Source organism: Oncorhynchus mykiss, chromosome 22 (assembly GCF_057628025.1).
Source record: "Oncorhynchus mykiss isolate SJ-2025 chromosome 22, ASM5762802v1, whole genome shotgun sequence".
NCBI lineage: Eukaryota > Metazoa > Chordata > Actinopteri > Salmoniformes > Salmonidae > Oncorhynchus > Oncorhynchus mykiss.
This window is the reverse complement of record NC_143043.1, coordinates 12,743,915-12,767,981: the sequence shown is the minus strand read 5'-3', so window position 1 is coordinate 12,767,981 and position 24,067 is coordinate 12,743,915. Positions and strand designations below refer to the sequence as shown.

Genomic DNA, 24,067 nt, shown 5'->3' with positions numbered 1-24,067 from the left:
CTGTAATAGTTTGCAAGCCCTGCCACATAAGACGAGCGTCGGAGCCGGTGTAGTATGATTCAATCTTAGCCCTGTATTGACCCTTTGCCTGTTTGATGGTTTGTCGCAGGGCATAGCAGGATTTCTTGTAAGCTTCCTTTATGTTACCTGTAATCCATGGCTTCTGGTTGGGGTATGTACGTGATGTAGAACATGTTCCATTCTTTGATAGCAAAACAGTCCTGTAGTTTATCATCTGCTTCATCTGACCACTTTTCTATAGACTGAGTCACTGGTGGGTCCTGCTTTAATTTTTGCTTGTAAGCAGGAATCAGGAGGATAGAGTTGTGGTCAGATTTACCAAATGGAGGGTGAGGGAGAGATTTGTACGCATCTCTGTGTGTGGAGTACAGGTGATCTAGAATTTTTTTCCTCTGATTGCACATTTAACATGTTGATGGAAATTTGGTTTAACTGATTTAAGTTTCCCTGCATTAAAGTCTGTGGCCACTAGGAGCGCCGCCTCTGGGTGAGTGGTTTCCTGTTTGCTTATTTCCTTATACAGCTGACTGAGTGGTGTCTTAGTGCCAGAATCTGTCTGTGGTGGTAAATAAACAGCCATGAAAAGTATAGCTGAAAACTCTCTTGGCAAGTAGTGTGGCCTGCAATTTATCACAATATACTCTACTTCAGGCGAGCAAAATCTAGAGACTTCCTTAGATTTCGTGCCATGTCATCATTCAGCCACGATTCCCTGAAACATAAAATATTACAGTGTGATGTCCCGTTGGTAGGATATTCATGATCGTACCTCGTCTAGTTTATTGTCCAATGATTGCACGTTGGCGAGTAGTATTGACCGTAACGGCAGCTTTTCCACTCGCCTTTTTTGAGTCCAGGCATCCGGCTCTGTCCTCTGTACCTGCGTCGCTTCCTCTTGCAAATAACGTAGATGTTTGGAGGATGTCTTGTTCGTCTTGTTTGTTGAAGAAAAATCTTTGTCAAATCTTGTTGAGTCATCGCTGTTCTGATATCCAGAAGCTCTATTTTTGCCGTAAGATACGGTTGCAGAAACAATATGTACAAAACCAGTTACAAATTAGGAAAAAAAAAAACGTATAATAGCACAATTAGTTGGGCGCCCGTAAAACTGCTGCCATTTCCTCTGGCGCCACGTCGACTAGTGTCATCCAACTCCCTTCCTTTGGGTTACACACTGGTCATCCTTGACAGCGATGCCGCAAATAACTCTTTCTGCCTCTTGTCAAGGGATGTTTCTGGAGATGCCATATCATGGTAGAGCAGTTGCACTAAAGACAACCTATATTGAATCCAAACTCAAGCCCAATACGGGCAATTGGGATAAGTTATTGAGCAAAAGTAGTTACAACATATGCGTCTGTTATTGCATCCCTAGTTGTCCCTATGGAAGAGAGAGAAACTGTCTGAGCAACACTAATACAGAAAAAAATATCATGGTTTTCGTTGTAGACTTCTAGAAAATTAAGCAAGGCTTTGCTTGCAGTTCCAGCAAACAAGACAAAAATGAATGGGTTTGAAGTTAGAGGTCACTAAGGTGTCTGCTAATGAACCTTGCTTTTCTGAAAGTCTCTTGGAGAGCCAAGCACTTAATATCAATGGAAGTGGTAACAGTGTACTCCATGTAGAAAACACTTCACCCAGGCTCCTTTGATCTGTTTTTTTGGGGGGATCTCGTTTGGAAAGTGCTTGAGGCATCTTTTATCTCTAATGTGAAGTGAGATAAGCCTTCTTCTATAGCAACCACAGGATGCTTGTGATTATGAGGTCATAATTAGTCGCCTCTGAAAGGTATACTTTAATTTGTGTGAGATTTTCTCAAGGACCCATGACTCGTGTTCTGTCATCACCGTTATCTATCAATCTCCTTGTATCATGCTGTATCATCTTCCTTTTCTAATACTCTGATTCCTAGTTGAATGGTGCTTGTCACCTATTTATTTCTGAGCCTCTCTTCCTGCCTCTCCTCTGCCCATTTCTGTCTTGCTCTCACTACTTCATGCTCTCTCTCTCTCTCTTCTCTCTCTCAACCTTACAGGGAAAGCAGAACCAAACGCCTACATCTTGGAAATTCATATTTCATTGGAAATGACCATGGCCTGTTGCGCTGGTATCTTTTTAGGCTTTGTTTGCACAGCCAGGGATGATGTGCCCTTTACTTTATATACTGTCATTACAGTGATCACACCCAACTTTGCCTACCTTATGACTAGGATGAAAACCTCTCTTGCAACATTTGGTCATGTAAATAATTTGTGGTGACAATTGAACCCTCCGTCATAAGGGCGACATAATCGCTGACTCATGTTACTATCAGTTGACCTACCCTTACTTCTTGACATTACAGTTAGACTTATGTCTTCATCCACACGATTCATTTTGTTTTGATAATGGTGACTAACTTGGACTTGGAACTACTTGGAACAATCACTTGGACACACCCTTTAAACCAATCCAATTTGTCTTCTTCAATTTATCATGTTATGGGGTTATAATATAGTATGCCCTCACATTGTTGATTTTGAATTATGTTTGTTTTTCAGGCCTGACAAATGTCAAGTCTCCTATCTCAATTAAATTAACGCTGCCTTCCCCCTGACATTTCTCTAAACAAGCTACGACTGAGCCTCTACTCGGGTCAACCTGCCCGTTTTCTTCATTACCAAGAAGTTAGGCACACCACCAGTGTTGAGTAATTCAGCTCATTATCCAAATGAAGAGGCCAAAAATGTGTTGGTACATTTTGTGCCAGGCTCTACAGTACATGTATTGGGGTGAGCTGAAAAAGCTGATCTATTGGTTGGCATCAACCAGGCTTTTTTTTATGTATTGTGGGAAGATGAACATAAATAGTCCCAACTCATTGGCATTCAGTGCAAGGGCACATTGGTCTAGTCTTGAGATGCAGACATACTTTGATAGGGAGGGAGGGTGGAAGGGGAGAAATGAGAAGGGGTCTGAAAAATAACTTATGGATGCACTGTACTGTCAAATGAGGTCTTTTGGTGAAGTTTCACTTGATTTTCACGATATGTCCAATTCTGTGTTATTTCAAATAATGACTAGCTTGATTAGGTAGAACACAACTTGTTTACAGTTGCTGTGCACCAAGGCTATAACTTTTTTCAAGTTTCTAAGATCATATTTTAATGGAAAATAGTCTCTGGTGCAATAACAATGATTTTCTTTTTTATTCAGATCAAGTTTTTAGTTGCCCAACATTTGAGGCGATACGGTTGTGTCTCTAGGTGTGTTGTATTTTTGGATGGCCCACATTAGCACGGCTGGACATTGGACAATAAGTGAAGGAAATACACACTGTCTGTTGTACAGTATTTCTCTTGGCCTCACCAGGCAGATAAAATCAATAGGAACATGCTCTTTTCTCTTTCCTCTTTGGGAAGAGTTCTCCTCGCTTATTACACATCTTTGAAAAAACAAGCTGTTTTTCCCAGTTTCCACTTAAAAGAAGCACGGTGGAACAAATGAGCAGTCACTTTTTCCCCTCGTTTTACTTTTCAAAGATCTTAGGACTGACAAGCGAAGTAACTCCTGTTGCACCCAGGGTGGTGCTGTGTGTTTGCTTTGAGGGAAAGACGAGGCATGAACTTGTCGTTATTGCCCTGTGCAGTTTGTTTAGGGAGTCTAAGGACAGATGCATGTTTACACAGCCAAAGAGGGCCTAGTGGTACAGAGACGAAGACAGAATGTGGATTGCCTGCCTGCTGTGTAATTATCCCCTGGAAGAGCTTCTTCTCTCTCTGGTTATCTGCCCGGACAAAGGAATGTAAATAAAAATATCTGTAGTCATACTCTGAAAACATTTAATCTCCCCTGCAAAAGCGAACCGCCATAAACCCAGAGGTTTGCATTTTTGATTAGTGTTTCCGGCCTCGTTACAAGAAGGAATTGTATCCCTGGAAGAGGTGGCAGATTGGAATGCCATGCCTGTGTTCTCATTAGCAGCAGGCTGGCGAGAGGGTATTTGTTAAGACAGCTGACCTGCTGTGGGCTGGCTGGGGCCTGAGCAAAATGGTGGGGTTGTGGAGTCTGCAGGTGTTGCTGGGCAGGGAATCCCGCAGCAATTAATAGTTGTCAGGGTGTTTGCTATCAAACCCTCACAAACAAAGCGAAATGTGGATGTTTTTCTATTAAACTATCAGCCAAATCTATTGGCAAGACTGTGACAATGACGCACAGCAATGATTTGCACAGCAAATTATTCAGTGTTAAATAACACTGAAAGAGTGGGACCATATATTCCAGCGTCTCCCAAACTCGGTCCTCGGGACCCCAAGGGGTGAACGTTTTGGTTTTTGCTAGTGATGGGCAAACTAAGCTTCCTGAAGCCCTTGAGCATTTCCAAGGGCTTTGAGCAACATTGTTTACACTAGTGGCACGCTGGATGACTGTTGATGTTTGACAAGTTTCGATATAAGATAGAGGGTATCGATCTTGATTGTCACGTTGCAGTTGTTTGAATCATTATATGTGTGACCAGCTGTATATGATAGAAGGTAGCCTTAAGCAAACAGAGGGGTCAACTAACCTGATCTACAATGTGTAGAAAAGGAAAACCCAGTCCCTTTTGGCAGATGAAGATCAGGATGTTGAAAGTTAAGTGATCCAACCACTGGAAAGCAGGCTGTCACTCAACCCCCTCCCCATCCCTGATCTGAAGGAACGGTACTTTCACAGCAGGCTGACTCTAGCCCCAGACTGAGATGGTGATTTAACATCTTGATGGCTTGCTGTGAAGATGTTTTGATACTATTCCAAGTCATCTGTTCCCATGTCTTGTAGAACACGTGGTATGTGCGTTTGGTGGAATGCATTTAAAAATCACCGTGAAAGTCACAGCTATACTGTTTAGGGTTTTGTTGTTGAGTGCACTTACTGGAAGTCTGTCTAATTAGGTGCATTTCTTGAGAATTCTGTACATGTTGAATTCTATTCAGGACTGTTGAGTTACCAGCGAGGCTGTAATGTCAAATAATTTATCCGAACGCAGCGAGGGGTCTTGAACTACTAAAATTGGAGTCGTTTGGACTGTACCAGAGATAAGTTCCAACCTAGTCCAAAGCCTCAGGTTAAAGCACAGCGATGACCTAAATTACACCAGAGCATTTCCATGGGATTCTGTATATCTGTGCATGGCTGTATGCCAACTTTGGCTTTCTTCCTTTCATAGCAGATGGAGCCCAGCCCGAGCTCTTCATTTTCCACGAGTTGTGTGCCCTAAAGAAGGATGAAGGGCCCTGCAAGGTGTTAAAGGAGCGCTTCTATTTCGAAATTGACACGGGCCACTGCGAGTCCTTTGAGTTCGGTGGCTGCAGAGGCAACGCCAACAATTTTGAGACCTTGGAAGCTTGTGAGGGAATGTGCCTGGTGTCTGGTGAGTTGTTGGACCCTTTCTCTGATTTCTCTGCAGGTCAAATGTGACTGTTGATATGTGAAAAATGCTTCCTTTTTCTACCAGGAAACTGCATATTCAGAGCGACACATTTGTTTTTTTTTTAGACATCTGAAACAAGCATACACATTTTGCTCGGATATGTACCTTTTGTAGTTTGTACTTGCTTTATTTACTCTGTTCCCTGGTCAACTCAATCATCAGCCATGTTACCAATGTATCAAAATAGATTAGACATTATCTTTGAGACAATAAACACAATGACATCATTGACATAGTTGCTTTGGAATGCAGGTTTTATTGAATAATAGTAAGTAGTTCACAGTGTCCTATCATATGTTAAAATTAGCAATATAGTTTTAGTGCTTTATGGTTTTGGGAGGAACGCTATCATTGTTTTCACTTTGATAAGACTGTCAGACCAAACATTTACTCACCCAACACATTCCCATAATGCACACAGTGCCATTTCAAAGAAATGTGGATGTTTTTCTATTAAACTATCAGACAAATCTATTGGCAAGACTGTGACAATGACGCTGTTGGCTGATTGGCTACGTGCACAGCAAATTATTCAGTGTTAAATAACACTGAAAGAGTGGGACCATATACTCCAGCGTTTCCCAAACTCGGTCCTCGGGACCCTAAGGGGTGAACGTTTTGGTTTTTGCTAGTGATGGGGAAACTAAGCGTCCTGAAGCCCTTGAGCATTTCCAGCCAATTGTGTTAAATAGGTTAATTACGCGAGGCTTTGGGCAACATTGTTTACACTAGTGGCACCTGCTGGTGAAAATAATTTAGAAACAGCCAAATTATTATAGATGACATCGCACACGCAGGACAGTTTTTTTTGTCTTCTACCGAAACCAATACTAAACCAATCAGGTGGTTGTTCGACAAAATGAATCTTTGGATGTCATTGATCATATGCTTCTAATAAAGTCATATAAGCATCGGGATACCGCTTCAAATGTCGTAATTTCATGACTCAGGGCACATTGGTCTCATCTCTCCGGTATCAACCGTAACATCACTATTTCCCCTAACACTACACAGCTGATTTAAAGTGATGAAATGCTGATGATTAGTTGATTATTTTAATCAGCTGTGTAGTGCTAGGACAATAACCAAGACATGCACCTCTTGGGGTCCTGACGACCGAGTTTGGGAAACCCTGACATACACACTGGAACCAATGTTAAATGAACACCCTACTTAGTGCAGTGGTTTCCAACTCCGGTCCTCAAGTACCCCCAACAGCACACGTTTTTGTTATATCCCCAGACAAACATACCTGATTCAACTCGTTGAGGGCCTGAGGATTAGTTGACACGTTGAATCAGGTGTACTTTTCCAGGGCTACGATAAAAATGTGTATGCTTAGGAGTAATCGAGGACTGGAGTTGGGAACCACTGGTTTAGTGTAAAACCGATTTTGAATATTTCCCAGAGTGCCTTACCTTTTGAGTGAATTGTAGAGTTTACCACCCATGTCTATTTGTTAGTGACAGAGACATGGTTGTTGCATTCATCACTTTTTGGGTCAAATGGACTTCACCAAATGAGATCCTAAGTGAACGTTATCATAAATAATAATAAAATACATTTTTAAAAAAAATATATATATATATAAAATGCAACACGATACCAAAAGTGTTTCATAAGGCCTTACTTTGAAGGCCTAGTTTTACTTTAATACAAGGGTCTGAACCTCATACACAGCACATCGAACCAAAACCACTCATTGGTGTAACATAACCCCACTCTTGGTGTTAATAACCATTGTTGAATCAAAACCACACCCATCATTGTCTAATTTCTAGCATGCTCTACTGCAGATGTACATTTTTTTAAATAGTTTTTGCAGGTATATTGATTGATTGATTTATCTTGTGCTTCATAAAGATGAATAACATACCTTTTCTAAACTAATCCAATCAGTTAGATTTCTTTGCATCCCTTACTGAAATGGTTGTTCCAGTTTGAAAGGCATAACGTAAACAAACCGTTCTTTAAAATGTTAAGGGTCCTGAACAGTCATTCTGAAAATTACTTTTTCTCTCATGGCTAACTACCAGGAAGTTTGGAAAGACAGGCTGTGGGTGGGGAGCTCATATTTTTGAGCTCGCCTTGACTGACAGCTCTTTGAAACGCCTATGTCAAGCAACTTGGATGCAGTGAGAAGAGTTGCAGTAATATATTCTCAATCAAAGTTGGTGATACACAAAGCAACTCAAACATCGAAATTGCATCAATGATATACAGTGAATTTGGAAAGTATTCAGAACCCTTCCCTTTTTCCACATTTTGTTACGTTACAGCCTTATTTTAAAATGGATAAAATTATATATTTTTCTTCATCAATCTACATCTGGAAGAAACCTGGCACCATCCCTACGGTGAAGCATGGTGATGGCAGCATCATTATGTGGGGATGTTTTTCAGGGACTGGGAGACTAGTCAGGATTGAGGGAAAGATGAACGGAGCAAAGTACAGAGAGATCCTTTATGAAAACCGTCTCTAGAGCGCTCAGGACCTCAGACTGGTGCGGAGGTTCACCTTTGTATGTGAACCCTTTGGAAATATCTAGATTTCTGCATAAATTGGTCATACAATTTGATCTAATCTTCATCTAGGTCACAACAATAGACAAACACAGTCTGCTTAAACACACAAACAGCAAATATATGTTTTCATGTCTTTATTGAACACACCGTGTAAACATTCACAGTGCAGTGTGTAAAAAGCATGTGAACCCTTTGATTTAAATAACTGGTTGACCCTCCTTTGGCGGCAATAACTTCAAGCAAACATTTTCTATAGTTGTGGATCATACCTGCACATCGGTCAGGAGGAATTTTGGACCATTCCTCTTTACAAAACCATTTCAGTTCAGCAGTATTGTTGGGATATCTGGCGTGAACTGCTCTCTTGGGGTCAAGCCACAGCATCGCAATTGGGTTGAGATCAGGACTGGGCCACTCCAGAAGGTGTATTTTCTTCTGTTGAAGCCATTCTGTTGTTGATTTACTTCTGTTTTTTTGGTTTGTTTTCCTGTTGCATCACCCAACTTCTTTTGAGCTTCAATTGGTGGACAGATAGCCTTACATTCTCCTGAAAAATGTCTTGATAAACTTGGGAATTCATTTTCCCGTCAATGATAGCAAGCTGTCCAGGCCCTGAGGCAGCAAAGCAGCCCCAAACCATGATGCTCCCTCCACAATACTTTACAGTTGGGATGAGGTTTTGATGTTGGTGTGCTGTGCCTTTTTTCTCCACAGATAGTGTTGTGTGTTCCTTCCAAACAATGCAACTGTAGTTTAATATGTCCACAGAATATTTTTCCAGTAGCGCTGTGGAACATCCAGGTGTACTTTTGCAAACTTCAGATGTGCAGCAATGTTTTTTTTGGATAGCAGTGGCTTCTTCCGTGGTGTCCTTCCATAAACATCATTCTTGTTTAGTATTTTACGTATCGTAGACTCATCAACAGAGATGTTAGCATGTTCTAAAAATTTCTGTAAGTCTTTAGCTGATACTCTAGGATTCTTCTTAACCTCATTGAGTATGTGCTCTTGCAGTCGTCTTTGCAGGGCGGCTACTCCTAGGGAGAGTAGTAACTGTGCTGAACTTTCACCATTTACAGACAATTTGTCTTATATTCTGTGGACTGATGGACTGAACATCAAGGCTTTTAGAGATACTTTTGTAACCCTTTCCAGCTTCATGCAAGCCAACAATTCTTAATCTTAGGTCTTCTGAGATCTATTTTGTTAGAGGCATGGTTCACATCAGGCAATGCTTCTTGTGAATAGCAAACTAAAAGTTTGTGAGTGTTTTTTAAAGGGCAAGGCAGCTCTTACCAACATCTCCAATCTTGTCTCATTGATTGGACTCCAGGTTAACTGACTCCAATTAGCTTTTTGAGAAGTCTTTAGCCTAGGGGTTCACACATACTTTTTCCAACCTACACTGTGAATGTTTAAATTATGTATTTAATATAGACAAGAAAATACTATAATTTGTGTGTTATTACTTTAAGCACGCTATGTTTGTCTATTGTTGTGACTTGATCAGATCAAATTTGATGACAAATTCATGCAGAAATCCAGGTAATTCCAAAAGGGTTCACATACTTTTTCTTGGCACCGTAGACCCTAAGCACACAGCCAAGACAACGCAAGAGTGGTTTCGGGACAAGTCTCTGAATTTCCTTGAGTGGCCCAGCCAGAGCCTGGACATGAACTGTTCAGCGATGCTCCCCATCCAGCCTGACAGAGCTTGAGAGGATCTGCAGAGAAGATTGGGAGAAACTCCCCATATACAGGTGTGCCAAGCTTGTAGCGTCATACCCAAAAAGACTCGAGGAGTAATCGCTGCCAAAGGTGATTCAACAAAGTACTGAGTAAAGGGTCAGAACGCTTATGTAAATGTGATATTTACGTTTTTTATTTCTTTATCCATTTTAATTTTTTTGCCAGTTTTTCCTTTGTCATTATGGGGCATTGTATGTAGATTGATGAGGGGGGAAAAACTGTTTAATCCATTTTAGAATAAGGCTGTAATGTAACAAAAGGTGGAAATAGTCAAGGAGTCTGAATACTTTCCGAATGCACTGTATCTGCTTAGTTCTCATCACATGCTTCATCGACACTAGAGCATTTGACTATGGCTCCAGTAAGATTTTCAAGTCAGCATCTCTGCACCTCCATTTCTCCTCAATGTAATGTGGTGTATTTTTCTTACCTCCACTTTCCCCTCTCGCTCTCTCTTTTTTTCTCCAGTCAATTCACCTTTCTCTCCACATCTATTTTACATCTATCTATTCATGACTGTGTCAGCAGCCCACACTATCTTCCTCCATGCCTAAGTATGTCTTCTCTCTCTTCCTTTCTCCAGCTTTTCAGTCAGTCTCTCTAAGCACTCCAGTCTTAGTGCCACCACTTTTTTTTCTATGATTCACAATTTCCCTTGAAGTCAATTGACTGGGTGCGAAGGGTCCTTAGTGTAGATTTGTATTTGATTTCAGTGAACAGTATGTCTCAGTAGCCCATTCCCTATACTGCACTTTTTCACATTTCCCAGCTATCATCTTTTCAAATGATCCAGTAGCTAGTACCCATTTCTCCCCTTTTTCAGTTTCTCAATAATGTTCTCTCTCTCTCTCTGCCCTCTCCATCTCTCTTTGTCCATCTCCCCCCAGCTGACAAGAGTCCCTGTCACCTGGATGAGGCTCCGGGGCCATGCCGAGGTCTGGTGACGCGCTACTTCTTTGACAGCCAGAGCCAGGAGTGCAAGCACTTCTACTACGGAGGCTGCTTCGGCAACGCCAATAACTTCAAGAGTATGAAAGAGTGCCAGGCCAGGTGCCAGAACCCAGGTAGTTCGGCATCGAACACTGTTCTTCAAAACACTGCGTGACACCCAAGTAGTCTAAAAGGGACCAACCAATCATATGGTTTGCAAGAAAGATTTGATCAGTGAGGCTAATCAATATTTTCAAATGTAAGGGAAAAGGTTTGGACTTACGGCCATAGCAGCACTATCAAGGCTTCTTGTAATAGAAATGTGCTAGGGGGGTATATTACTTCTTCAAAGTGCATTAATGTCATTGTTGTGATGCCTGGGCTTTTAGGCAGTCATACCTCTTTAAAAGACCAAATACCCACAGGAGAGTCATTTCAATGTAGTTGCCCAGTCGATGTTGCTCTACCTTGCAAATTATCTTGTTGATGGATTTTTTTCAAACCATCAAGTCATGCTTCATCTTGCATTTAGATCTGGTTTTTTTGGGCCTTTTGAGCATAGTTAATTATTTTAGTCCGATTTGAATGAATTTAAATTCATTTATTTACTGCATTTGTCAAAGAAAATATTGGATAAATTGTTCTACTGTGACCAACGCTAGCTGGAAGTCTGTGTTTAATATAAATGGACAAACAATGTAAAAAAAAAAAAAAAGTCTTGACGACAACTCAAAGATAATTACATTTTCATTCTTTCATCAGAATCTTTAATCCATCTTCATTGGGCTCAAAATAATTTCTCTCTTTAATAAATCTGAATCCATAAGTATAATAACAACTGTATGTTGTACAGTATATCATATTACAATAGTTCCTCGGTAAACAGGTTTTAACAATAGTAAACTGTTTGTATAATATTACATTTCTATTACATGATGTAACTTATTATGTAAGTAAACTCTAATGTTTTGGTTTCATGGCAGAAAACGCCAATGTGGCCCCTAAATTGGATGTGACTCCTAAATTGGAGGTCACCGTCCCAAAACCCACTAGTAAACCTAATGTACAACCTGTCAAAGTAACTGGTAAGACAATGTTTATGTATTTTTATTTCTTAAACAAATGTTAGCTCTAGTAATTGATTAAAGAAGACAATTAATTGTGCAGTAGCACCAAAGATATTTCAGGCAGGCCTAATCTGATTTAACAAAATGGATCTCTATAAACATAACCATATATTGATCTAATGTTTCAATAATCAGACAGAAAGTAATTGTTTCATTTGTGCATTAATGTTGCATGTAGCCCTACAGTAATTCTTCATGATACTGTACATAGCCTCAGTATATTAAACTGTTTGTCCAAGAAGCTTTTCATTTTCCCAGCATGCCAGTCTGCCCTTCTGTCAGCCCTTCTGATTGGCAGGGCCAGGAAAGTGGGGTTGTGGGGTCTCTGAAGACTATGAACCACAGACACTAAGTGGAAGGGCTGATATCCTGTCAGCTCTGTTTAAGACAATTCTGAGGGAGAGAGGAAAAAGCTGAGGGAGAAGGTTTATAGAGAGAGTAGAAATGACAACACCATGCACCCTTGTGGAACTGTATCGCTACAGTATATATCTCTTCTGTCATGGTGAGTTGATATTAACTCCTAAGTTAACTACAGTATCACAACTTCTAATACTGGTAAAAGGAAGGAGAAATGCATGATCCAGTCTCATATTGAAAGCAGCATGTGAATATGCTAAATATTTCCTCTTTCAGATGAGTTTGCTTTAAGCGCCTCCCACATGCAGCAGAATCATCAACACCAGGCCGCAGGTTAGTACTGTAACCCAGGAATGCAGTCGTTTCTCATGTGTACTATTGCACACATACCATGCTGCAACTGCAATAGCTAGGTAAGAGGGACAGTCATTTTATATGCGCCATTTCAGAAGTAGTTAGGTAAACAAACCACAACGTATGAAGCCAGCATATCGCCCACCATATCCTTCTTCCATGTAACACTGATTCACTGCTATTAAAATGGGAGGGTAAGGGTGTATGAAGCGTGAGTAAGTACTCATAGACCACCACGGTCTGATACAGTCACAACACAGTAAAAAGGGGGCACAGGGAGTCTGCCATCCCTCAGTCACAGACGAGTAGTTTTGATTCATGTTACAAAATTCCACCCAGGTCAGTGAATTCAGGAAAGGGGTGTTTCTGTATTCGTATTTGTCATTCCAGTGAAGTGATATAGGATACCTACAGTACTCCCGTAACCCAAGGCTGACATCTTGTGGCTATTCCACAGTTTGACTCTTGAGGTAGTAAAAACAATGTTTCCTTCGTTGAGGTAAATTTCAAATGTAAAAGAAAAAGTAGTAGAATCAAGTACCCACTGGGTATAGATGTCAATTCAATGTCTATTCCATGTTAGTTCAGTGTAATTTCATTGACATTGTGTGGAAATAACCTTGTTTCAGCCAGTGTGTGCCTAGTGGGTAGTCACTTTTACAGTAGATTACCATTAACCTCATTTCCATAAAGCTAAAATAAAAAAATGCTTTTATTAAAGTATGTTCTATCAGTGTTGCATTGGCGATTTAGCCTACACACTTTCTTTAGTGTTATACAATGTGTCTTTGGTATTATGGAGTCATTGTTGTACGTCATTTCAGTTTACTATTGCCTTTGTGTAATTATTTCAGACTTCAGTCCTCCAGAGTTCTGTCTCAATACCAATGACAAGGGCACGATGTGTGACAGAGAGGAGAGGAGAACGGGAAGGAGATATGCGTACAACCCCAAGACAAAGAGATGTCATTGGTTGCGTAACAGGGGCTGTGGGGGCAACAAGAACAACTTTGTCCTCAAGAGACACTGCATGAAGATGTGTATGAGGCCGAGTAAGATCCAAGTTTGCGTTTTCTCCAACACCGGTCCTTTAGAGCTACTGGGTGTGCAGGCTTTTGTTCCCACCCAGCATTAGCACACCTGATTCAAATGATCAACATCCAGACTGAAGACCATGATTAATTGATTAATTGAAACAGGTGTGTTAGTGCCACACTTGTTTCACTCTTTGACCTTTCGTTTAAAAATCAGGTGTGTTTTTGCTAAATAGCATTTACCTTAAGAATGCAATGTTTCTTTCTTGACTTGTGCCATAGAGAAGTGTTTGAAAGATTGCAACTTGTCATTTGTGTTGTGCCATTTCCAGATCCCACTCACAAAAGGAAGACCATCAGGATAAAGAAGAACACCAACATCTTATTTCAAACTGTCTAAATCAAGGCCTTGTATTAAATCATTCTTACACTACTTTTTAACTACACTTTCTTTTTTTATTCTTATTTGACTGTGGTATTATGTTGTCGTCTTACAGCAATTGTATAAAAGGCTTGTTTTGGCCTATTATGTAATTTTGTTATTTTAACCTTTTAGCTCTTTGTAAGAGGAGTGGTTTTGTAATATCAAAATTGTAGACATTTTTTCCCTTGTCACATCCTAAAAAACGGTATATCATTGTAATTTTTTTCCTGAGGACACCAGACAAGTTTTGTTTTTATTGACAAATGATTAACATTAAGGAACCCAATAGCACTGCACTGCCGATGAAATATAAAGCTCTATCATTTACATGATCAGTGTAAGTATTTAAGATCATTCCTTCATGTGAGTAAATGCACATTAACATTTTTTTAACATGGTTGGAAAGAACATATATAATCAACCAATTGGAGCCTAAATAAAATGTTGCATAGTCATCCACATTGCATTTCTGGATATTTTCATTCTGTTCAAAGCACCCTTTTATATTGCATTATGTATGCAATTGGAATTTGCTCCGCTGATAAGACTGTTATTCAGACACAAGGGGGCAGTGTTGTCTTATCAGAATAGGCTATAATTTCCATATCATAGACTCTATACAGGATCCTTAACCCTAACCTCAACCGTAAGTAACCCTTACCTTAAAGGTCATGAACAGTAAAAATCATGTTTTTCATTAAATTGGAGGATATTTGGATGAAACCAGATAAAAGAATGCGGACCAAAATATTAAAAAATGAATGTTGCTTCTACAAAGTTTGATCATAAAGTTACTGGTCCCCTTCCCCATGTCAAACACTTGGATTCAGGAGGCAGTTTTATTAAGGGGATAGGGTGACCTCCCCCTAACTCACATTTTAATACACTAATGGTAACATGATATTTACCTAATTTAAATAAGTACTGCATTGTAACCAACACAGGAGAAGGTGTGCTTGCAGAGAGATATGGTTTACATAGCTAGAAAGCTATTCTACTGGTGCCAAAATTTGACTGGAGGGTGTTAGCAAATATAATTAAAAGTTTACCTTATTCATCTGTGGTGTAGACCCTTTCATTTGTGTCTGTTGTTAACTAGTTACTGGCTAGCTAGGTCTTCAGCCAGCATGGAACGAAAGAGGGGACAGATCGTTCAAAACTTAAATGCAGTTGTCAAGTCAGCACATCCGTCGGTGCTGCTGAAAACCACATCACAAGAGACCTACCAAACGGGAGATGTATAAAAATATTAACATCATACTTTGATATGGTTTCCTTCAAATATCATCCAATTTCATGATAAACAGGACCGTTAATAACTAGACTTGAGCTGAAACCACTGCCATCATTATATTTCCCAGCATGCTCTATTGCAGGTTGATTTTAGGAATTGTTTGTTTCAATATCTATGTTTTTGCATGTGCATTGATTGAACAATTCAACTTATATTTATTAAATATAAATTATATGAATTGATTTAATACCTTGCCAAAAAACGTTTTAACTTGAATGTCATTTTAATTATGTATGCATAACCAAATAAAATAACCTACAAATTCACAAGGTTGGAAATCCCCACTCTGGCTGGATTTCAATAGGAAATTGCACCTCACTTTGCAAGCCAGCATAAGGTAACAGGTTCTGTAAATAACCCAACACAAGTTAGTTTTAACCATCATTTGGGTTTTCATTCATGTTGGCTTGATCAAGCAGCTGAATCCTTTTTTTAAGGGTCCCGAACAGCCATTCTGATTCCCATGTAAAATAGCCTTTTGAGTGACTAAAATATCACCCATAAAATTTGTTTTGCATATAAATGCTCAAACTTAAAGTAAAATTATTTGTGGAAAGGTCTGGGACTTCATTGTCTGGTGCAGGGGTTGGGATTTGGGTTAGCGGGGTTGGTGGCGGTGGCCCTTGCCTTGCCGGCATAGGAATTGGGGCAGGTTTTAAAGAAGTGGCCCCTTTCCCCACTCAGGTTGCAGGATCATGTTACAGATTCTGCAGACGATGGCCATGCAGGTAGCGCCCAGACGGCCAAGTTGGCCGCAGTTCCTGCATCGTTTGGGCATGCCATGTAGTGGACCGGAGCATGATGGTACTGGGAGATGTTAGACTCCACCCACTCCTGTTGGGTCTGGTTCAACTGAACCAGCCATTTTCGTGCCCCAGTCCAGACATTGTCTTCGTCCAGGACCCTCCTAGCCACTGCCTTGAGTGGCAAAATGGTGTAAACCGAACTTCTATGTCATACACTTGGATGCTTTTGTTGTGGAATTGGACTGTAACTATATACTTATGATTATGTGTCTGAGAGTGCAATTACTGTGAAATGGGACCTTTTGTCTTTACAATTTCTGTATTTTAATCTAAACTGTTCTAGTAACTGGGGTGTCTTGAAACTGGCTTCAAATTATTCCTGGCCCTGGGGGTTTCACCAGGCAGTTCTCAAAGCCCATACCTCTCTGTAGAACTGCCCTGCTGAATTCCAGGCGGGTCATGGTTTCTGGTCTGGCGGTTGTTATTGCTGCTCCAGCTGCTCCCCAGCGATTGGCGGCGCTCCGTCCTTGGCAGCCTCCTCGATGGGGATTAGTGCCAGCCTCACCCCGTTGTAGCTGTGCATCACTCCTGGGTTCATCTCAGTCATTTTGTTCAGGTTGGGTGGGGGGGATTTGAAGAAGGACGGTGTTGATCTACTCCGGTCCTGCAGGGGGAGGACGGACAAACCTCAGAGTGAGCAGACACACCTGGAAGCCTGTGACCTTTAGGTCAATGGAGGCACTCCCTTGTGGTCTGCTCAATCCAGGCATAGATTGGTGTCTTTGATATTTTCTTCACGCCTCTGGTTCTGGTGGTGATACTGTCTGGTCTTTTCTCTCTTTCTATTGGTCTTCTGCTGGTTCTGGACAGGTCGGTGGTTGCCTAAGGAGGGCAGATGTAAAAAAAAAAAAAAAAAGAAAGGCAGGGGAGGAGGGCTGCAGGCCAAGGGTAGAAGGAGTAAGGCCCGCCTCGGCAGCACTCTACTCTCCTCAAGGCCTGCAGTCCGTCATTTCCTCCACAGGCAGCTGGTCTGGTGCTGTGATTTGGGGTGGTCCATGGAGTCAGGTCATGCCGCGGTCAGGCCACAGTTACATTTTTGTCTTCCCCAGTCCTTCCAGGATTTCCGGCCTTGTCCGCTGGACCAGTGAGACTGCGCCAGCCGTGGTCAAGCCACCGTTACCTTTGCTGCCTCCTGGTCCATCCAAAGAAAAGGATAATGAGAGAGAGGATAGAGAGAGAGAGACACAACCCCAGAAAATATCATCCATGCAGGGTTGTGCATAATGAAGAGAAACCAGAGTCATATGCATCAATAATTATACATCTCCCGTTTGGCATGTTACTTGTGATGCGTTGACTTGACAACTGACAGAGTTTTGAACGACCCTTCACCCCCTTTTGTTCTATGCTGGCTGAAGACCTAACTAGGCAGTAACTTGCTTTTAGATAGCCACTTTTTGCTATTTCTGTTGATTTTGTTAAGTTTGTATACTGCAATGTATAATTTTCTTTAAATATTATTGCACAGTACATATTCTAGTAGAAAAATATGTACATTATCTTTTGCATATTTCAACAAGGTGGGTACTATCACTTTTGGATTTGTGTAAGCTTTTAAGAAACTCATACACTTTTATACAGTTCATTAAAGCAATAAAAACAATTCAACCCTAACTAGTGATACCAGTTCAACAGAACAGATGAACCGGAATGACATTTACTCTCACAGGTGGCCAAAAAGTACTTAATTAAATCCACACCCCTACTAAGCCAAGCCTCCAGTCTTCTGATCTGATCCGTTGGGTCCTATCTCAATTACACAGCATCAACTAATCAACCTTGCTCTTTTTTTTTACAAATGCCTGCAACCCAGCAGTTGGGTCATCCAAACAACCCAATATTTTTTAGAGTGTAAGCCCTCAAAATAAGGCCTCATGAAAAACATTGTAATGTGTCAAATATTAACATTTCCAGGACAACATATTCACATAGAATCTCACTTTTTGAATTCTGTCGGAGTGATAAGGTGATGAATGCAACAACCATCTCTCTGTCACTAGCAAATTCAGTCATGTGTTGTAACATTAAAAGTCACTTGAAAGGTCAAGCACTCTGGGAAATATGCAAATGAAGCTTTACATTAAGCAGTGTTGATTTAGCAATGTTCAGTGTCCTATAAGGCAGTGGAGGCTGTTGACGGGAGGACGGCTCATAATAATGTCTGGAACGGCGCAAATGGAATGGCATCAAACACATGGAATCCATCTGTTTGATGTATTTGATACCATTCCATCTATTTTGTTCCAGTTATTTCCACGAGCCCGTGCTCCCCAATTAAAGTGCCACCAACCTCCTATGCTATTCGGATCCACATTTTCGGTGTTAATTTAACACAGGGGAATTTGTTGTGTAGCTAATGGCTTCAAGGGTCAGGGTTAGTTGTAGCAAGCCTAAGGCGGTCTGGTTGCAGTACTGGGAATGTGAATTATGGGCCCACCAAGCCTGTTCCCCAGGACTACCATACCACTATCGCAACTGACTTACTCATACACATACACACACACACACAAACATTCAGTTGTTTACTTCAGATGGTGTTGTTTAGTAGTCAGACATTATTGTTTAGTTGAAAATGGCCAGTTAGTGGAGTGTAAAAATAATAATATTATTATTTCTTCCAAACAGAATTTTAAACATGGCAATGTTGTTCTCATGTTCTCAACAAAGGCTTTCAATATGTTGTTATATGTCATGATTTATGCATTTTTTTTTACTTTAAAATTTCAACCCAAGCCCTATTACCACTGACCTCAGGGGTTTGCTGGTGGGGGTAAATTGTAACATTTCACTCCTTGTATTTGAGACAAAGTCACACCTTGTCCGTTTAATTTAGAGATATATTACCTATACCAATTTGTAGAAGACAATGTAAGTTGCTCATACCACATTTTTAATGTTGTAGCTCAAACAATCTCAGAGAAATTGACAAAAATGCAAAAAGTGTTGCACCATCCCTAGTCTCCCCTATAGGCTACATATAGGCCTAAATATTTCAATAATATTGACATCAATTTCATGTTCATTCAATTTACTTTTATTTTGCTATTTGGCTACTGTAATTTCTGCCTAAATATATTTCATTATGTGTAGCCTAACATGTGCGCAATGGTATGCAAAATGTTGATTTAGTGCATTATTATAGGCTAAGCATTAGAATAAGCTGCCTGAATATTTGCAGCCAGATGTGATACTATTTCTCTAGGAGCTGATCCGTCGTCAGTATTGTGGAATAATTCTAATGTTAAAATAAGATTTGGGTGGAGACAGATGACCGGAGAGCAGCGCTGCCTTTCTTTCGATCCTATCAGTATCGACGCATGCCTCAACGACGCACTTTTTAAGTTCCATCGCTATTGGGAAACCGGGCCCAAACCCGCGAGACAACAACCCGGTCTCCCCTACATGCCGTCGGCGTCTGTTACGCGTGAATGATATTAAAGCTTGGTGGGTTCTCCCGAAGCGCTGTGGGCTAATTCGTGATGTAAAAGGAAGTCGGCTAACAATAGTGGGTGGCTTCCAACAACCTGACAGCAGTCCTAGTCTGACACTTTATTCATTGAGCGTTGGGATCCGTTGCGTTTGGTTCACTATCACCGCCCCGAAGGTTGCATTTGGAAAGCTGTCTCTGGAGTGTTTGGTCGGTTTATGTGACTTTCTAAGTCACGTTGTCATTGGATTTTAAGCTCTTGTCATCAGGTAAGAAATATTCGAATAGCCTATGATGGCCATATTTACAGATCTATTTTAAGATGACTATTTTCCAGTTTTATCCATGCATAGGCATTTGCATTTATCAAATCAATAGCCTATGAATATCCAATTCAAGACCATAATAATCGGAAAGAGTATGTTGTAATGAGTTACATTTCTGTCGGATTAATATTGTCCTGAAATCGGTTTTTGGATTTCAGTGCACTGTCTACATGGATAGACTACTGTATTTCTTGTAGTACTCAAAAATCAATTGCGCAGCGCAGATAGGCTAGTCATTTGCAGTAATATTTTGCATAATTCCATGGGGAAATGAGAACACATTCAAGAGAAGGCTTGGTCGATACCCCTGTGAGACAGTATTGAAGAAGATCAGGAATTAGGTCAATAACGAGGCTATAGCCTATTACTTGGAATAGCCTATGAATACTTAATCATTAGGTTATGTTAGTGTTAAACGGATTTGTTTCATCTATGACAACCTTTCCAATAAAGAGTTTTAAAGGAATCGAAACGATTGGAATAGAAAACAATGCAAGCCCAGTAAGCAGAATTAGTTGAAAATGTGTATTTTACAAATATTTTACAGACGTTGACATCACCTGCATTTCAGGTGCAGAATGAAAGGTTAGAAATGACCAAAATGTAAATGTAAAACAAACACTAGCAAAGCATGCTGGGTTTTATTTTCTAATAAACTCCACACCCAAACAAGTACACATTTGGTCGGTGTGGACCAGATCCAAATTTGAACGAATCATCGACGTCTAAGCTATGTTTTACAAGTTTGAAAATCACAGTACAGTAGGGAACAGTTTAGTACAGTACAGCACAGTAGAACACAAGAATACAGTACAATACGGTACAGGACAGAGTTTTATTCAGGGTACAGTACATTACAGTACAGTAGGGTACAGTACAGTAGAGTTTAATTCAGTAGAGTATTAAAGTACCGTACAGTACAGTACAGTAGAGTACAGTACAGTACAGTACAGTAGAGATGAATTTATTAGAGTACAGTAGAGTGCAGTAGACACAGTAAAGTATGGTACAGTAGAGTACAGTATAGTTTAATTCAGTAGAGTACAGTACAATACAGTGCAGTTTAATTCAGTACAGTACAGTAGAGTGCCGTATAGTTTAATTCAGTAGAGTACAGTACAATACAGTACAGTTTAATACAGTACAGTAGAATGCCGTATAGTTTAATTCAGTAGAGTACAGTACAATACAGTACAGTTTAATTAAGTACAGTACAGTAGAGTGCCGTATAGTTTAATTCAGTAGAGTACAGTACAATACAGTACAGTTTAATACAGTACAGTAGAATGCCGTATAGTTTAATTCAGTAGAGTACAGTACAATACAGTACAGTTTAATTCAGTACAGTACAGTAGAATGCCGTATAGTTTAATTCAGTAGAGTACAGTACAGTTTAATTCAGTACAGTACAGTAGAGTGCAGTATAGTTTAATTCAGGAGAGTACAGTACAGTTAAGTTCAGTGAAGTACATTAGAGTAGAGTAGGGTACAATACAGTACACTAATATACTTTTCTTTACTTTACTGTAACTCTAGTGTACTCTGTGGTAGTGTACTGTACTTTTCTTTATCGTGAACTGTAATGTACTGTACTGTGCTGTCCAAACTGTACTGTGCTGTCCACCCGTGCTATCTCGGCCTATATTTAGGACAAACGTAGGCTGGTCCAGACATTGAAATCAAAGCCGGTCTAAATCTGAACCAAATATAGACGTCTATGATTGGTTCAGATTTGGTCCGATCCGGACCAGAAATCAACGTCCGAGGACATGACCAAAAAAAGACGTCCAAAAGATGTTGCCTGGTGGTAAATGCTTAGTGGGAGGTAGCCTATCATTAAGGTTGCACTGCGACATGCTTCATTACAGGTTTATAAGGAAGACAACCTACAATATGTAATGCTTTTTTAACTCAGGCTTTATTCAAGATATGTTTTTACAACCTTGTATGGTTCCTTATATGGAACCTTTTCAAACTTTATAGTGGAAGCTGCACATAAAGTGTAAGTGTAACATAAACCAATTCGTTTTAATTTAGGCCATGATATGGTAGGTAACCTATAAATCCTAAATTGTCATCATAACCATGTTATTCCTAAACAAAAAGTAATTTACTGGGCATTCCGTAAGTGTATGCATATTGCTGTTTGAGAATGAGTTGACTGCAGACTTTTTATATTTGGCCTGAACATTGAGTCAAATGAATGAGAATTATTGTATCACACTGTCTTCAGACACAGGGAAAATTGGGTTTTCCACAGACACTGTTACATTTGAAAACAGACAGGAAATGCATACATTTATTTTTACATGGCACAGTTGAACTGAACTTTTACTGACAGCATTGCAGTGGTGTCATTCTTGGTGTACCCGAACACTGTTTGGCACCAGTGCTATCTCAAGTTGTTGTTGAATCAGCTGCATTGTTATGTAAGGCACAGATTGGACATGATGAAATATTGTGGGGAAGCTAGAGGGAAGACCATGATGAAGATGATGACGCGCACATCAGATCTTGCCACGATACGATGAGAAATGCAGAGATATTACTCCTTCAAGGAGAGGATAGAGTAGACATGTACAAACCAAGTACTATAGATCATTCAAGTCCATCAGGACAATTTAGACATTGTAAAGCCTTTCCAGATGCATTTTGCTGACACTGTATTCCTCATCTCCCCCCCCCCCCCCCCCCCCCCCCCCAACGTCCATCATTTGCACCCTTTTAAACTCACAAGCACTCTCACAAGTCTAATTACTTATTACACATCCACAATAACCCACTAGCATGAAGAAAATAACATGACGCAAAATATTATTGCTTCTTTCAACATTTATGACATTTTTCATGATTTTTGTTGTGTTCCATTGAAAAGCGTGCTGAGGAAAATATGCTGTTTCACTGCATGGACTGGGGATATAGGACAGCCGGAGAAGGTTCTTCAGTCTGAATATCTCATGAGATGCCAACTGACAGAAGTGTCTAATAAGTCCGCAAGGATTAATAGCCAAGTGTTCGTAGTAAATATACAGATGTAGGATCTTCATTTGAGCCAGTTTGCTACAGCAGGAAAAGAATCCTGCAGCAACAGGAAATTATTTTGGGGATCATAATATAATGAATGGACATTCTTTTTGTAGGGGATGATATATTTTTCATTAGGGCCAATCAAGTCTGACATTTTAAAGTGGAAATTACAAAACTTTAGAAGCCTTTTCTAACCTTGAATTTACTGCAAGTTAACATTTCCTGCTGTGCAGGAAAGTTTGTAGCAAAATAAGTGTGATTAAATGAAGATCCGTCATCTGTATGAGCTCACATAGTAAAAGGGGAGTGTTTGTTTTGAACTGTAAAGCATTGAATTTGGATTCCACACCCGAGCAGTCCTGTAGAATGGCCATTGCATGCTGCCTCGAAGTGGGATATTAAATGTCAGAGTATAATAGGTGCCTCTGTGACTTGGTAACATTGTCTTTAGATGCTCAACCATCTCCATGGCACAGATTGTGCTGAGGCATCCAAAAAAGTCAACAAGGAGAACAGTGTTGAAGATTGAAAATGTGTCTGTTTCTCACTCTGGTCTAGCTACAGAATGGACTGTATTTCAGATAGGTTAAGATCAGTCGTTATTGTCTTACCTAGATATTCACATTACATGTGAATATGAACTCACTGCTCACAATGTTATGAAAAAGTATGCAAAAAATCCACAACATGGGAGGAATAAAAATAAGAAAATACCATTCTTCAAAGACGAATATGATGCATTATCCCAAGAGCTACCTTCGAATCTGACATTGTTCATAGTTTGGTCTGCATAATTAATGAGCTTCTGAACAAATTCTCAACATAAATGTCCCCTCAACACAAATGGCCCCTTACTTTTTCCGATATCTAAACATCATCTGAACCAACAGCTGCCACACAGTTTAAGACAGCATCCTCTCTCCCAGAAGAAGTAAACACCTTCAGGCAGATATGTTAGCCAGGGTATCTTCTCAGGGAGCAGATGCTGTGGATACATGCTGCTTATCTGCAGAGATGATGCTGCTCACTGCTAAACCATCTCCAATAAATCATCTCCCATGTTTTGAAGTCGGGACACACAAACACAAATGCATTGTGATGCTTTCATCATGCTGGAGGCCCTTGATTGTCTGTCTGTCTGTCTGTCTGTCTGTCTGTCTGTCTGTCTGTCTGTCTGTCTGTCTGTCTGCCTGCCTGTCTGTCTGTCTGT

At 40.2% G+C, this 24,067-nt stretch overlaps 2 protein-coding genes across 6 annotated transcripts in view; both read left to right on the top strand.

Moving 5' to 3' along the window:
• The window catches only part of LOC110501376 (tissue factor pathway inhibitor), a 41,729-nt gene extending 27,293 nt beyond the window's left edge, over positions 1 to 14,436 (top strand). The window contains exons 2-7 of one of the 4 annotated variants that reach the window (XM_090215512.1): positions 5,210 to 5,413; positions 10,636 to 10,812; positions 11,662 to 11,763; positions 12,442 to 12,498; positions 13,374 to 13,571; positions 13,886 to 14,436. In XM_090215512.1, coding sequence (XP_090071638.1) covers positions 5,210 to 5,413; positions 10,636 to 10,812; positions 11,662 to 11,763; positions 12,442 to 12,498; positions 13,374 to 13,571; positions 13,886 to 13,953 — 806 coding nt within the window. In that variant the 3' untranslated portion in view covers positions 13,954 to 14,436. The remainder of the gene's footprint in view (positions 1 to 5,209; positions 5,414 to 10,635; positions 10,813 to 11,661; positions 11,764 to 12,441; positions 12,499 to 13,373; positions 13,572 to 13,885) is intronic. The other 3 variants (XM_021578898.3, XM_021578899.3, XM_090215511.1) reach the window with 3 other exon arrangements.
• Positions 14,437 to 19,267: 4,831 nt separating this feature from the next.
• calcrla (calcitonin receptor like receptor a) overlaps positions 19,268 to 24,067 on the top strand; it is a 57,171-nt gene continuing 52,371 nt past the window's right edge. Inside the window, exon 1 of one of the 2 annotated variants that reach the window (XM_021578894.3) lies at positions 19,268 to 19,773. The gene's annotated coding sequence lies outside the window, so the exon portion shown is untranslated. The remainder of the gene's footprint in view (positions 19,774 to 24,067) is intronic. The other variant, XM_021578895.3, reaches the window with a different exon arrangement.